At 43.5% G+C, this 16,170-nt stretch overlaps 1 protein-coding gene across 1 annotated transcript in view; it reads right to left on the reverse strand.

Moving 5' to 3' along the window:
- Positions 1 to 6,370, reverse strand: part of LOC126176622 (15-hydroxyprostaglandin dehydrogenase [NAD(+)]-like) — a 156,900-nt gene extending 150,530 nt beyond the window's left edge. The window contains exon 1 of the mRNA XM_049923782.1: positions 6,288 to 6,370. Within this exon, the coding sequence (XP_049779739.1) occupies positions 6,288 to 6,370 (83 nt within the window). The remainder of the gene's footprint in view (positions 1 to 6,287) is intronic.
- Between the last annotated feature and the right edge of the window lie 9,800 nt (positions 6,371 to 16,170).

A 16,170-nucleotide genomic window follows, 5' to 3' on the forward strand; every position in this document is an offset into this window, starting at 1 on the left:
CATCAGTATGCAAACAAAATAGAATATCTTATTTCCTTCATGATAGTCACCAAATTTCTCGTCCGAAAAATAAATTGTGTTTGTTATTCTGATTTCGTACATTATGACTCTTGTTATGTGTATGGTTTCAAGTTAGACATAAGAATATTTTATAAGGCAACATATAATTGTAAATCTTTCTTGTTCTATTATCTATATAAGATCATCTGTGACAAATCCTGTGTCATTTTTATAATAATGAGATAGATGGATGCTATATAAATAAATAAAAAAGCAATCTCCTCTTTAGTGTGATTAAATTTTTTAGTTTCCTGTGAATACGCCAAATCTTCCACCTGTTTTACTTACAATTGAGCCAATGTGATCGTTCTAATTCACACCACTACAAGTAGTTTATAGCTACGTATTTGTATGAGCTGACTAATTCTAATTGCAGCTCATCCTTGCTTCATTAAACTTTTGCATTGTTTCGTTCCCATTCATCTTATAATATGAACGAAACATTTGGCATGTCTCAGACATATGTGTTACAATGAATGCTACTCGTGGTATACATAAATTACTTAGTCTAGGATGTAAATGCCCTCTAAAAGTTCTGCAGACGTTGCTGTAATTCCAAGACGGTTGAACCCTCCAGTGAAGCGTTTTAACAGTGAGGAAGATTTGTTGAAGACAAGCACCTGGTGTAAGGAGAGACATTCTGTTTAAATAGAAGAAAATGTTAACCAAGTGGCTTCAGTAGACGAAACTTACCAGCCGATCATAGATATGAGTACTGTACATGTCAAATGATACTATCATACAAAGAGAACCCTCAGCTAGAGTTTCACAGCAAGGTTTCTAGATCACACCAGCATGTACAGCCCCGCCCCAGCGGTCCAACTCAGCAAATGGCTCTCCAACCTGAAACGTAATGACAGACATTTAGAGATTAATGAAAACAGCTCGTTTTTCTACCACACCCTGAATACGTTACGAACGGCGTTCAAAAATAAACGAACCGGAGTCTGAAGTGCGCAAACCAGTGACAGGAAGGTAATATCGTGACGTGTGTAACCAACCAGAGCGTGGAAGTTCACAGCCTGTCGCTAGAGGGCACGTCACGTGACTATGCAGAGCTAGCAGCAGGATGCATCAATCGTGCAACGCTGCCACTCGCATTGCAAACAGTGACATGGAGGCGTCAAAAGAAGAGCAATCAGGTGTTGTTCGTTTTCTGACAGCGGATGTCACAAGTGCATGGCGAACACTGCATGTCCCTTGCAAGGGTCAAGGCGCGGCACAAGCACTTCAGGGAAGAACGGGTGTCGTTAGCCGATGATGCACGCTCTCTAGCACCACACTGCATTACCGATGACATCGTCCAGTTGGTGGATACACTCATTAACCAGGACCGCCGAGCAACAGTGAAAGCCAGAGCCGCCGTGGTCGGATTGAGCGTCGGAAGTGTTCACACCATCGTGAAGGAACGACTGCACATGTGCAAAGTGTGTGTCCAAAGGGTCCCCCACAGTCTTCAACCACACCAGGAAGCATGTCGAATGGCCCACTGTCTTGCTCATCTGCAGCGGTATGCTCGGGAAGGGAATCCATTCCTGCCAGGAGTGGTGGCTGGAGATGAGTCATAGTGTCATCACTTTGAACCAGAATCAAAACGAAAAAGTCTCCAGTGGAAGCATCCAGGGTCACCACCACCAAAAAAAGCCAAAGCCATCCACATGAGTGCAGAAAAGGTTATGCTGACGTTCTTCTATGACCAAGACGGCCCCCTTCTGATTCACTTCCTGCAGCAAGCAACAACAGTGAATGCCCAGCGTTACTCACAAACCTTGACCACCCTTCGCCAAGTGATCAAATCAAAACGACCAGGCAGTCTCGCCCGTGGAGTCATTCTGCTCCAAGACATTGCACCCTGATAAGACCAACACAGTCGCGGCACTCCTGCAGAAATTCGAATGGGAGGTTCTCGGCCACCCTCCATACAGTCCGGACCTCTCTCCCCGTGATTAAGCCAATTTTGGTCCCCTTAAAAAGGCGCTGAGAGGCAAACGATTCACCTCGGACGTCAACGTCCAGCTGTACGTGATGAACTGGTTAACATCGCACCCCGGGAATTTTATGAGACAGTAATTCACCATCTTGTGTCACAGTGGGATAAATGTCTCAACAGCCAGAGTCAACCTTCTAGCATACAGGTACTGGTTTCTGTAGTTATGCCTCCTGCTCGTTTCTTTTTGAACGCCCCTTATACTATGTATCGTTGTATCCTCCCTAGCCGTTATTAGCGCCAAGAAAGAAAAAAAACGCAGCTTTATAGGCTACGCTCGTTATCCGGTGTTCTCTTCCGTTCCCGCAAGTGTAAACGCTTGTTCACAGATACTAGCAAACGGTAGAAAACACGGGAGAACTGGTCTGCGAATGCGCATTCGCTTTTTTTCATTTCATCTACATCTACATAGATACTCCGCAAGCCATAGAATGGTGCGTGGCGGAGGGTATCCTGTACCACTACTAGTCACGTTCTTTTTCTGAACCACTCACTATCTACACTATTGGCCATTAAAATTGCTACACCAAGAAGAAATGCAGATGGTAAACGGGTATTCATTGGACAAATATATTATACTAGAACTGACATTTGATTACATTTTCACGCAATTTGAGTGCATAGATCCTGAGAAATCAGTACCCAGAACAATCACCTCTGGCCGCAATAACGGCCGTGATACGCCTCGGCATTGAGTCAAACAGAGCTGGGATGGCGTGTACAGGTACAGCTGTCCATGCAGCTACAACATGATATCACAGTTCATCAAGAGTAGTGACTGGCGTATTGTGACGAGCCGATTGCTCGGCCACCATTAGTGAAAGATCTGAAGAATGTGCTGCCCAGGGCAGCAGTCGAACATTTTATGTATCCTGAATGATCCGTACAGTACCTGCAACATGCGGTCGTGCATTACCCTGCTGAAATGTAGGGTTTCGCAGTGATCGAATGAAGGGTACAGCCACGGGACGTAACACATCTGAAATGTAATGTCCACTGTTCAAAGTGCCGTCAATGCGAACAAGAGGTGACCGAGACATGTAACCAATAGCACCCCATTCCATCACGCCGGGTGATACGCCAGTATGGCGATGACGAATACACGCTTCTAACGTGCGTTCACCGCAATGTCGCCAAACACGGATGCGACCATTATGATGATGTAAACAGAACCTGGCTTCATCCTAAAAAATTACGTTTTGCCATTCGTGCACCCAGGTTCGTCATTGAGTACACCATCGCAGGCGCTCCTGTCTGTGATGCTGCGTCAAAAGTAACCGCAGCCATGGTCTCCGAGCTGATAGTCCATGCTGCTGCAAACGTCGTCGAACTGTTCGTGCAGATGGTTGTTGTCTTGCAAACGTCCCCATCTATTCACTCAGGGATCGAGACGTGGCTGCACGATCCGTTACAGCCATGCGGATAAGGTGCCTTTCATCTCCACTGCTAGTGATACGAGGCCGTTGGGATCCAGCACAGCGTTCCGTTTTACCCTCCTGAACCCACCGATTCCATGTTCTGCTAACAGTCATTGGATCTCGACCAACGCGAGCAGCAATGTCATCATTTGATAAACCTCAATCGCGATAGGCTACAATCCGACCTGTATCAAAGTCGGAAACGTGATGGTACGCATTTCTCCTCCTTACACGAGGCATCGCAACAAAGTCACCAGGCAACGCCGGTCAACTGCTGTTTGTGTATGAGAAATCGGTTAGAAACTTTCCTCATGTCAGCACGTTGTAGGTGTCGCCACCGGCGCCAACCTTGTGTGAATGCTCTGAAAAGCTAATCATTTGCATATCACAGCATCTTCTTATTCTCGGTTAAATTTCGCGTCTGTAGCACGCTACCGTCCAATAATAAATTCGTGATCCCTTGACGACTCAGAACATGTCCTACCAATCGATCCCTTCTTCTTGTCAAGTTGCGTCACAAAGCCCTCTTCTCTCCAATTCTGTTCAGTACCACCACATTAGTTATGTGATCTACCCATCTAATCTTCAGCATTCTTCTGTAGCACCACATTTCTAAAACTTCTATTCTATTCTTGTCCAAGCTATTTACCGTCCACGTTTCACTTCCATACATGGCCACACGCCATATAAATACTTTCAGAAACGACTTCCTGACACTTAAATCTATACTCGATGTTAACAAATTTCTCTTCTTCAGAAACGCTTTCCTTGCCATTGCCAGGCTGCATTTTATATCCTCTCTACTTCGACCATCATCAGTTATTTTGCGCCCCAAATAGCAAAACTCGTTTACTACTTTAAGTGTCTCATTTCCTAATCTAATTTCCTCAGCATCAACTGATTAAATTCTACTACATTCCATTATCCTCGTTTTTCTTTTGTTGACGTTCATGTTATATCCTGCTTTCAAGACACTATCCATTCCGTTCAGCTGCTGTTTCAGGTCTTTTGCTGTCTCTGACACAATTACGATGTCATCGTCAAGCCTCAAAGCTTTTATTTCTTCTCCATGGATTTCAGTTCCTACTCCAAATTTTTCTTTTGTTTCCTTGACTGCTTTCTCAATATACAGATTGAATAACATCGGAGATAGGCTACAATCCTGTCTCACTCCTTACTCAATCACTGCTTTCCTTTCGTGCCCCTCGACTCTTATAAATGCCATCTATTTTCTGTATAAATTGGAAATAGCCTGAAACGTTCAGAATTTGAAAGAGAGTATTCCAGTCAACATTGTCAAGAGCTTTCTCTAAGCCTACAAATGCTATAAACGTAGGTTTGCCTTATCTCATCCTATCTTGCAAGATAATCCGTACGGTCAGTATTGCCTCGCGTGTTCCTACAATTCTCCCGAATCCAACTGATCTTCCCCGAGGTCGGCTTCTACCAGCTTTTCCATTCGTCTGCAAAGAATTCGCGTTAGTATTTTTGCAACCATGACCTATTAAACTGATAATTCGATCTACAGTTACATAGTCGGTTTGGAAGAAGTGGAGATTGTCTCTCAGAAAGACACACACACACACATACATACATACACACACACATCCATGCCCGAGGGAGCACTCGAACCTCCGCCGGGACCAGCCGCACAGTCCATGACTGCAGCGCCCCAGACCGCTCGGCAAATCCCGCGCGGCAGGTATATTTCTCGGTTATTTTTGGAGGATTTGGGGGTTACAATATTCACTCTATCTACAACACTGTGTTCATTAATCCCTGTATCCGGTTGGATGCTGGATGTTAGCTGAGGATTATTTTTGCTATGCAATGGCAAGGAAAGCGTTTCTGAAGAAGAGACAGCAACGGACTTGGAAGAGCAGCTGAACGGAAAGGACAGTGTATTGAAAGGAGGATATAAGATGAGCATCAACAAAAGTAGAACGAGGATAATGGAATGTAGTCGAATTAAGTCGGCTGATGCTGAGGGAATTAGATTAGGAAATGAGACACTTAAAGTAGTAAAGGAGTTTTGCTATTTGGGGAGCAAAATAACTGATGATGGTCGAAGTAGAGAGGATATAAAATGTAGACTGGCAATGGCAAGGGAAGCGTTTCTGAAGAAGAGAAATTTGTTAACATCGAGTATAGATTTAAGTGTCAGGAAGTCGTTTCTGAAAGTATTTGTATGGAGTGTAGCCATGTATGGAAGCGAAACATGGACAATAAATAGTTTGGACAAGAAGAGAATAGAAGCTTTCGAAATGTGGTGCTACAGAAGAATGTTGAAGATTAGGTGGGTAGATCACGTAACTAATGAGGAGGTATTGAATAGGATTGGGGAGAAGAGAAGTTTGTGGCACAACTTGACTAGAAGAAGGGATCGGTTGGTAGGACATGTTCTGAGGCATCAAGGGATCACAAATTTAGCATTGGAGGGCAGCGTGGAGGGTAAAATTCGTAGAGGGAGACCAAGAGATGAATACACTAAGCAGATTCAGAAGGATGGTCCCAGTACGTACTGGGAGATGAAGAAGCTTGCACAGGATAGATTATCATGGAGAGCTGCATCAAACCAGTCTCAGGACTGAAGACCACAACAACAACAACAACAAGAGGTCAAGTGTGTTTTGACAACGTTTATTACTCGCGTGGGCCCCTTAGCAGATAAACGTGTCCGCAGAGGCAGCGCCCGCAGCGTCATGGAGGCGGCGGACGAGCTGCTGGGCCCCAGCGCGGCGGCGCTGCGGCTGCTGGGCGTGTGGCCGGGGGCGGCGTCGGCGTCGGCGCGGGCGCGGGCGCGGCTGGTGTGCGCCTGCTACCTGGCCGTGGTCGCCTTCGCCGCCTCCCAGCTGCTGGCCGAGCCGTGGCGGCCCCTCGAGGAGCTCGCCATCGCCGCCCTCATCTTCGTCACCGGCTCCTCCTTCACTTTCAAGGCACGGCCCTGCTCCGCAGTGAACGTGACCGCACGCCGCACCTCCTGTCTGCTCAATTCGGACACAGGCTAGGGCTATTGATAAAATTTCGATATATCGATATATTGGTATTATTAAAGAAATACCTCGATATACCGGATGATCAAAAAGTCAGTTGTTGTTGTTGTTGTTGTTGTTGCGGTCTTCAGTCCTGAGACTGGTTTGATGCAGCTCTCCATGCTAATCTATCCTTTGCAAGCTCCTTCATCTCCCAGTACCTACTGCAACCTACATCCTTCTGAATCTGCTTAGTGTATTCATCTCTTGGTCTCCCCCTACGACTTCTACCATCCACGCTGCCCTCCAATGCTAAATTTGTGATCCCTTGATGCCTCAGAACATGTCCTACCAACCGATCCCTTCTTCTAGTCAAGTTGTGCCACAAACTTCTCTTCTCCCCAATCCTATTCAACACCTCCTCATTAGTTACGTGATCTACCCACCTAATCTTCAACATTCTTCTGTAGCACCACATCTCGAAAGCTTCTATTCTCTTCTAGTCCAAACTATTTATTGTCCGTGTTTCGCTTCCATACATGGCTACACTCCATACAAATACTTTCAGAAACGACTTCCTGACACTTAAATCTATACTCGATGTTAACAAATTTCTATTCTTCAGAAACGCTTCCCTTGCCATTGCCAGTCTACGTTTTATATCCTCTCTCTTCGACCATCATCAGTTATTTTGCTCCCCAAATAGCAAAATTCCTTTACTACTTTAAGTGACTCATTTCCTAATCTAATTCCCTCAGCATCACCCGACTTAATTCGACTACATTCCGTTATCCTCGTTTTACTTTTGTTGATGTTCATCTTATATCCTCCTTTCAATACATTGTCCATTCCGTTCAACGGCTCTTCCAAGTCCTTTGCTGTCTCTGACAGAATTACAATGTCATCGGCGAACCTCAAAGTTTTTATTTCTTCTCCCTGGATTTTAATACCTACTCCAAATTTCTCTTTTGTTTCCTTTACTGCTTGCTCAATATACAGGTTGATTAACATCGGGGAGAGGCTACAACCCTGTCTCACTCCCTTCCCAACCACTGCTTCCCTTTCATGCCCCTCGACTCTTATAACTGCCATCTGGTTTCTGTTCAAATTGTAAATAGCCTTTCGCTCCCTGTATTTTACCCCTGCCACCGTAGCGGTCGCGCGGTTCCAGACTGAAGCTCCGCCACACTGACCGGCGCGTCATGATGCTCAACCAAGAAGCCAGCCATGGCAATGGAATCACCATGGCTCTGCATGGGTGTCTGCACCTTCCAGAACCTCACTGGCTCTCTTCCTGTACATCTCGTATGGTCTATACTACAAAATGTTCCCTTCAGGAGCGATGCGTTCAGGGCTGCAGTATATTCATCTCTACGCTTCTTGAGACTTTGTAGGTAGGCTTTGGAGGTTGGCATCTATCTTCAGGTTGCCATTTCAGGATTTTTAGCATTTCTGTGACGCTCTTCGATGGGCAAAAAACCTGTGACCATTCGTGCTGTCCTTCTGTATATTCCAATGAAACAACCATACGTGGAGAGTAGTGTTTGTTTTGTTTTTGGGCCTACGAGGCAATTCCAAGTGTGGAAAATACAAGTGACAACTTTGGGCAGGACTTTTTTCAGCTATTTTTGATTCCGGAGCTATCTGGGATCAGAGGAATACAGATTGTCATAACTGCTTCATAACGGATAATATTTGGTTTAATATATTTTGCGATTTACTTCCTTGGTTCTCCTAGTTTATGCATTTTATTAGGTAAAATATCAACACTAAAATGTACCTGTGCCAGATGTAGTTCATGAAGAGTGTTTGGAAAAAAACCGATTATGCCACCTGCTTTACATATGACATTCGTGATCGTTCCATTTAATATCCCTACAAAGAGTTATACCCATGCATTTGTGTGAACTGACAGATTCCAGTGGTGACTCGTTTATACTGTAGTCATAGGATATTATGTTTTTTCGTTTTAAAAGTGCACACTTTTACATTTCTGAATATTTAAAGCAAGTTGCCAGTCTTTGCATCACTTTGAAATCTTGTCAAGATTCAACAGAATATTTGTGCAACTTTTTTCATACAGTATTTCATTACAGATGACTGCAGCATATTCGAAAAGTCCGAGGTTTATAGTGGTCGAAATTTCACAATATGCTATTAAATTGCACCTGGATGTGTCATTTGCATATTTAATAAAAGTAAACGCAACATCACAAATTGCACTTGCATAGTGAATAAAAGTGAATCACAATATTTGAAATTGAACTTGTGTGTGGAATTTGTAAATTAAAGGGGGGGGGGGGGGGGAAATTCACGAAACTGACCGAAAATGTCAATTTTCAATTTATTTTTTATTTATTAGCAGAAACTCATGGACAATAAGTTCCCAAAGTTTCAAAGATGAAATCGCATCCAAAGTTCCTGAAAAATAATTGAATGTGTGATGTCAGGCCCACTTTTTGAAGCAACACTTCAATACCAGCTCAGTAAACAAAGATTCTGTGGATTATTTTCAAACAAACTTGCATGGGATACATCTAGTAGGCTGCGATATATTCTCTTTGGTTTTATAGATCATCTGCGACTCTGTTCTGTATCTTAGAAACAATAACAAACCAGCTGGACACAACAGACGACAAAGAAGACGATAGAGACTCTTCAACTGTAGTATGGGAATTCTGTCAGCCAGAAACTATCCAGTGTAAGTGATATGAAAAGTGCTGTAGGGGCTACATATTTCCACATGGTGTAAACAGATGAACGTCTCATTCATCATCTGTGCCACATTAGTTGGTGTAAATATCTACAGGCTCAGAGATATAAGAACCCTTACATTCACAAGAAGATGATTTCAAATTGTATCCTAGATGTTGTCAAGCCCGCTTACAGGTTTCTGGACGATCCAAAACTGCTAAAAAAGTGTTTTCATGACAAAACTCAGAATCCAAATGAGTCTCTAAATTCACTCGTATGAAACAATGCCCTAAAACCGCATTTTCATCTGCTACACTTGTCAGAATTGTAGCCTATTGTGCCATTTCAGAAGGATGTAGGTTGCAGTAGGTACTGGGAGATGAAGAAGCTTGCACAGGATAGGGTAGCGTGAAGAGCTGCATCAAACCAGTCTCAGGACTGAAGACCACAACAACAAACAATGGAGCATTAAGATATTTAAGAGAATGAGCTTTAAGGCAGGAAATTTGACTCAAGACATCAGCTTTCCCCAGCAATATCGCTGGATCTCTCCCCATTTCAGAATATTTGGAGCGTTATAGGCTGGGTTCGCCAACCAGCTCGGAATTTTGACGATCATGCTAGCTGGACACAATTTGACGCGATATACTTCAGGAAGGCATCGAACAACGCTGTCAATCAATGCCAAGCCGAATAACTGCTTACATAAGGGCCAGAGGTGGCCCAACACATTATTGGTTTACTCAACTTGTAAATCTCTTTCTCTTGAATTAATCATCCAAATTTTCTGAAACTGTAATCATTTGTTCCATTCGAATAATTCCTCTGTAGTGCGTCTTTTCTCAGCCTTAGAGTATAGTAGCCACTCTGCAGCAGGTTACCCAAGTCGCCAGCTTCACTTTTTGATTATCAGTTGGCCATAACATGTCTTTACAATGGAAAAAGTTTTAACATTGTGCTAAATTTTTCGTTATTTCTCGTAGATATTGGCACATAAGCATTTCACTCTATACGTGTTCGTGAAAAATAGGGTTAAGGGTAAACCGCTTTATTTAAAAGTCTTGTTAAAAAATTATTTCATTAACAAAATGTAGGTTGTAGTCGTGTAAATTGTACCCTCTTCAATAGTTTAAACCAGACGCCTTACTTTTTCGTGTTTGAAGTCTACCTGTGTCAGCACACATACATGTTCTCTTGCAGTTGCTTTGCATATTCCAAGAGGATAAAGAGGAAAGGTGCTCCATCATCACACATGGTACAGGACTACAAGTCCCACCGCCACACCTTCACCTGCCCTTGTTAGGCAAAATTTTCTGCCTGACTGATGCAGTACCACCACCGTCAGAGGGTGGTATGGGACTACAAGTCCCACCGCCACACCTCCAAAGTGAATTGCAGTGACGCAGTCACTGCCCTGTGGAAATTTACTGCCTCACCAACACAGTTAGACCGCAATAGACCGGTGATGCTGTATTGCAACATATCACCCCGGACTACAAGTCCATTTAAAAAAAAAAAAAAAAAAAAAAAAAAAAAGTAGAGTCCATTTAAAATGGACAGGACAGGTAGTTTAAATTATGGAAAGGGTCCAAAATAAGCGGCTGTCAGTTACAGTCGAACATACAACTTTATTTATTTGGCAAACATTACAAGGGCCAAGAAAATTAAACCGGCTAAATACGCCATACAATCCTATGCCTAAAGGGCAAATGCGACCTCCCACTCCTTTATCCGCCATGATGAATCTCGAGCTGTGACGTCACCTGGCAGCTACTGCAGCTTGTTTACAACGGTGTCGCTCAGTGCTTCTACCGAAGGCGTGCATGCGAGTTCGTGTTACACGTTAATTTGTGTGTAATTCTTGTCCCGCCGAGTGTTCAGTTGGAAAGGAATTGTTCCGTGAGTCTTGTAGCTTCGTTCTTGGAATTGTGTCTACAAATACGTCGTATTGTGCAGTTGCTGAATGTAGTAATAGTGGACGTAAGACTGAAGGCGTAATTTATCATTTTCCAAAAAATGTTGAACTACAGCGTAAGTGGATTGCTCGTTGTAAACGAGAGGACAAAATTAATGTTAATAATGCAAGAGTTTGTTCTGAACATTTTTGTGAAAGCGATTACAAACGAGACTTGCAGAATGAATCGTTAGGTCTACCTACACGGAAACTGCTACAGGATAATGCTGTTCCGTCTCTAAAAATACCAAACTGGCACGGAAATGTATTCGAAGTTCCAGGTCCCAGCACCGCGAATGTTACCGGTAGTGTTCTAACAGAGAGAGAACGTCGCTGTGACACTAGAACAGTAAAAAAAAGAGCTCTCTCAACGTTGAAAACTTTATCTCCCAAGAAAAGTAAGCTGGACAAATCCAGCAACACAGACGTTTTTACTGATCCACTAATTTCTCTTAAAGACCAGGAAATTCAAGCACTGAAGAAAGAATTGGTTAGTTTGAAGATTAAAAAGTTCGACTGGAACAAAGAATTAAGTCCATGAAAGAAGTTATAAAGCAAGCTACATCTATAAAACGTAACGTGTCTCACACTAAGAAGCACAAATGTGTATGCTCGGGTGTGAGAAGTACACTTTCTCAGTGTTTCACACCAGGACAAATTCGTTGTCTGTTAAAGAAGAGGAAGCAAGTAAAGTGGTGCTCAGAGGACATTGCAAATGCTCTCACATTGAGAGCTTTGTCTCCTAAAGCATATGCCTACCTGAGGAGGAAGAATTATTCTTTTCCCTGCAGGTCAACACTCCAGACATGGACGAAACAGTTCAAGTGCCGACCAGGTATTTTGAAACCAGTTTTGGAGTTAATTAAAAGTAGGTCAGAAATGTTCATACCATTAGAGGCGATTGGTGTCCTAAGCTTCGACGAGATGAGCATTGACGGTCGTGTGACTTAAGATTCGTCCGACGATGTAGTACTCGGACCACACAACAATGTCCAAGTCGTCATGGTTCGCAGCTTGTTTTCAAAATGGAAGCAGCCAGTGTATTATGACTTTGATGTTGCAATGTCTAGTGATTTGTTGCAGAATGTCATAAAAGAAGTTGAAACAGCAGGAATCCGTATTGTAGCTGTTACGTGTGACATGGGTTAAAAAAATATGAATGTGTGGAAGCAACTTGGTGTGTCTACATCCAAGACATTCTTTTCAAACCCTGTTGATCACAGCAGAAAAGTTTGGGTTATTTTTGATGTTCCACATTTGCTTAAGTTATTAAGAAATCATTTTCTTGATGACGGAATCACTTTGCCTGATGGTACTCTGATTACAAAAATGGTTATAGAAGATCTTCTTCGACATCAGAAAGGCGATCTTTCGATCAATCACCACATATCGGAGGTTCGTCTTAACGTTAGTGGACGTGATCGTCAGAATGTCCGAAGGGCTGCACAGATATTTTCACGTCGCACTGCCCAAGCTGTGAGATATGTTCTGCATAAAGATCGCGAAGGAAGCTTCATTGAGCTCGTGAACGATGTTTTCGATGTGCTGAATTCGAGATACCCTCAAGATGAGAAAGCTCCCCTTAGAAGTGGTTACGGGTTTCATATCAGAAGTCAGGAAAACTCTCTAAAAAGATTTCTTGAAATGTGCTCTAGTATGCGAGTAGGAAAAAGAAACAGTCTTCTCCCATTTCAGAAGAGATTCATTATATCAATAAATTCACTTTTTGGACTTTACAATGATATGAAAAATTCCGGAGCGACTTATATATTGACAGCCAGACTTAATCAAGATTGTCTGGAAAATTTCTTTTCCAGAATCCGTGGCCTTGGTGTCTTCTACAACAATCCCACTCCTTTCGAGGTGAAAAACAGAATTCGTTTATTGATACTGACTGGAAGTGCAAGTGAAATACCTTTGTCTTCTGGTGCTTCGACTTCAGAGGACAGAAATGAGAATTCTGCTTCTGAAAACTACCTGACACCAGCTGATGAAACTGAGGAAGATTTTGCACGTTTTCTCTCGAGTGAATTATGTATAAGAGTAACTGATAAATCATTTGACGTCGCTACAGATGACGAAAACTTGCTCTTAGATTTCGAGCTCAGTGATTCAGTGTGTACCAGTGAAGACGTGAATGACGATGCTCTAAAATATCTAGCAGGATATATAGCATTCAAGTGCAAAAACGTTGACAGTTCTTTGGGAAATACAGCAGGGCAGTGTGTTGTTGATACAGAATTAAGTCTGAAGCAAGACTGGATTACCATTATTTCGAAAGGGGGCCTCATTTCTCCCTCTACTGACTGGTTTGCTAAAATACGTGAGTTAGAAATTATATTTGCTGCTTTTCATGGATCAAATATTTCTCATTGTAATAGAGTGATGGCAACCCTAGCAGATCATATAAGTGCGAAATTTCCCGAACTTAATAGCAAAATAGTTCAGTTATATGTCAGAACAAGAACTTTTATACGGATTAGACATTTAAACAAAAGAGCCAAAATTGATGCAATGAAACGGAACTCGGCAAGCATCGGCTCTGGTCAGCGTCGCCTTCAGCATCTTCGACGTAGCTTCTGCATCAGCTTTGTAAGGTAAGTTCGAAGATTACTATCTTTTTATTTACAAAAACATGTGTAAAATCGGCAGTACCCGACTGTAAAACATTTACCGTAGCCAGATGCCTAAAACACGAGCATGAATGCGGATGCGAACATCGGCCACTAGTTTTGCGTGGCGATATATCATCATTGCTACTAATATTTAACGCATTTCTTTCGGAAACCTTGTATATAATATTAACATGAAGTGTGTTCAACCCTGTGAGCGCGAAACTTTACGTTATATGAGAAGAGAAGAGACGTGAAAACAGTTATTTTGCAATCTCTCATATTCTACAAACGGAGACTGCTGCCGTCTGGCTGCCGGGTGACGTAACAAGTCGCTGACCAATGAGAGCGCACTAAGCCAATCTGGCATACCTTTTTTATTCTATGTTCCTTGGGCAAGACCACCTTAATTTAAAGTCAGCTGAAAGCCAATAACTTAAAACTCAATCCAAGATCAGAAATTTAAAAGGCAGAAGACCTCGTCTTACATCAGTGGTTTCAATTAGGCTGAAGGCCCGAACGATCTCACACCTTAAGAGCAAAATAACTTTAATTTTTAAAAAAAATCGACTAAAGGCCCATCTCTTAAGACTTAAACATTAAATTTTTAAAAGGCAAAAGGCCTTATCTTACAACATTTCTTTAATTAGGCTGAAGGCTCAATCTGACACCTTAAGAGCAAAACAACTTTAATTAAAAATCGGTTGAAGGCCCATCACTCATGATTCAACAAAATCAAATTTTTAAAAAGGCCAAAGGCCTTACTAAAAACAGCTCCTTAAATTAGGCTGAAGCCTCAAACAATCTTACGGCTTAGAGGCAAAACTACCATAATTTAAAAATCGGCTAGAAGCCATAAAAATACAAACAACAAGGACAAATAAGAAAAGGCAGTACACCCAACGGCTCTCAGAAGTTTCCGAGGGTCGGCCTGGAATTCAAACACTAACGCTCGCTTAGGTGAGACAGGCAGTCGGCCCAACCATTCTCGACCCGACGACAACCCAGCCGACAGTCATCGGACGCGCCGACGAGGTAACTTCGGCTCCACCCGACCAGCACACAACAAGGACTTCAATGGAACAACGTAGAAGGTATTGGCGCCCACAACCAATTATACATTGAGCTGTCAAACGACACACAGTGCCGGACAGCGACAAAACGATGAGGAAAATACACTGCCTAAATTTATGTCAACGGCCAGGGCCGGTAACCGGAACGTTAGCGGCCACAAGGCAGAAGATTCCGCTGGTGCACTTCAATTCAAAATAAGCAAGTACAGTTAAACTCCACCGGAGGGTGGCCTAAATTTGGCAACTTGAAAACACACGTTGGTGATCGCGGGAATGTCCCAGCAGCCGACAACGAAACCTAAACGACACAATGTGAATAGTCGTGACTTGCTGGTAGATTAAGTCAACTTTCATGTCCAGGATCGGTGAGCCACGGACCTCGTAGCAATGGGAACAGCAGCACACACTCCGATCGCGCGGTCTCGGCCAAACTACGTGCTGCGGAGATTTCCTCGTCCGGCCGGGGTGGCCGTGCGGTTCTAGGCGCTACAGTCTGGAACCGCGTGACCGCTACGGTCGCAGGTTCGAATCCTGCCTCGGGCATTGATGTGTGTGGTGTCTTTAGGTTAGTTAGGTTTAAGTAGTTCTAAGTTCTAGGGGACTGATGACCTTAGAAGTTAAGTCCCATAATGCTCAGAGCCAGCTGAACCATTTGAGATTTCCTCACTGCTCCACACCAACCGACCACCTGCACATGCCCGGAAACGGTGAAGGACCAAATACACTTCGACCGATGTGACGACCAACTGAACGACCAACCAACGGTGGTCCCGCGCCAATCCCCCTCCATCGGACAGTTCACGTGTGTCGGCAGCGGTCGGGCGAGCACTGGCTGTCCACGCCTCACCGGCGCTCCGTCCCCGACTTCACTGCTGCTGCGCCCCGACTGCACTGCTGGTCCGTCTCCAACCGACTGCCAGACACACGACGACCGGGAAATACTATCGGTCGATCCAGAGATGGTACAAGAGTGTACTTATCGATACGCGTTGCTGCTGGAACTCACGGGCAACTAAGGCAGGAAGTTAGTGACACCAGTAAATGGAATAAGAAAACGAGGCGGCAGTACCGTAATAGAAGATGACAAATAATAAATGGAATAAACGCGAGCCGTGCACGGCTCAACGGGGTACAGAAAATGAAGATGGCTTGAAGGAAGGCCAGTAAAGTGTTCGTCGTTCGCAGCACGCGGTATCTACTCGCCATATTTCCGCCAGGCGCTCTGCAGAATGTTTCTGACCAGTGTCTTTTCTATCTTCAGCATAACATGGGAAGACCAGACAATTTATGTCAAGACTTCAGCAACGTGAAGATGCTTAATGAACGAAAACGGTCGTAACGCAATAAATATGTAATAAGGCACCACTTGGAGAGAAAGGGGCACGGTATGCCTCAGGAGT

This window comes from Schistocerca cancellata, chromosome 3 (genome assembly GCF_023864275.1).
Source record: "Schistocerca cancellata isolate TAMUIC-IGC-003103 chromosome 3, iqSchCanc2.1, whole genome shotgun sequence".
NCBI lineage: Eukaryota > Metazoa > Arthropoda > Insecta > Orthoptera > Acrididae > Schistocerca > Schistocerca cancellata.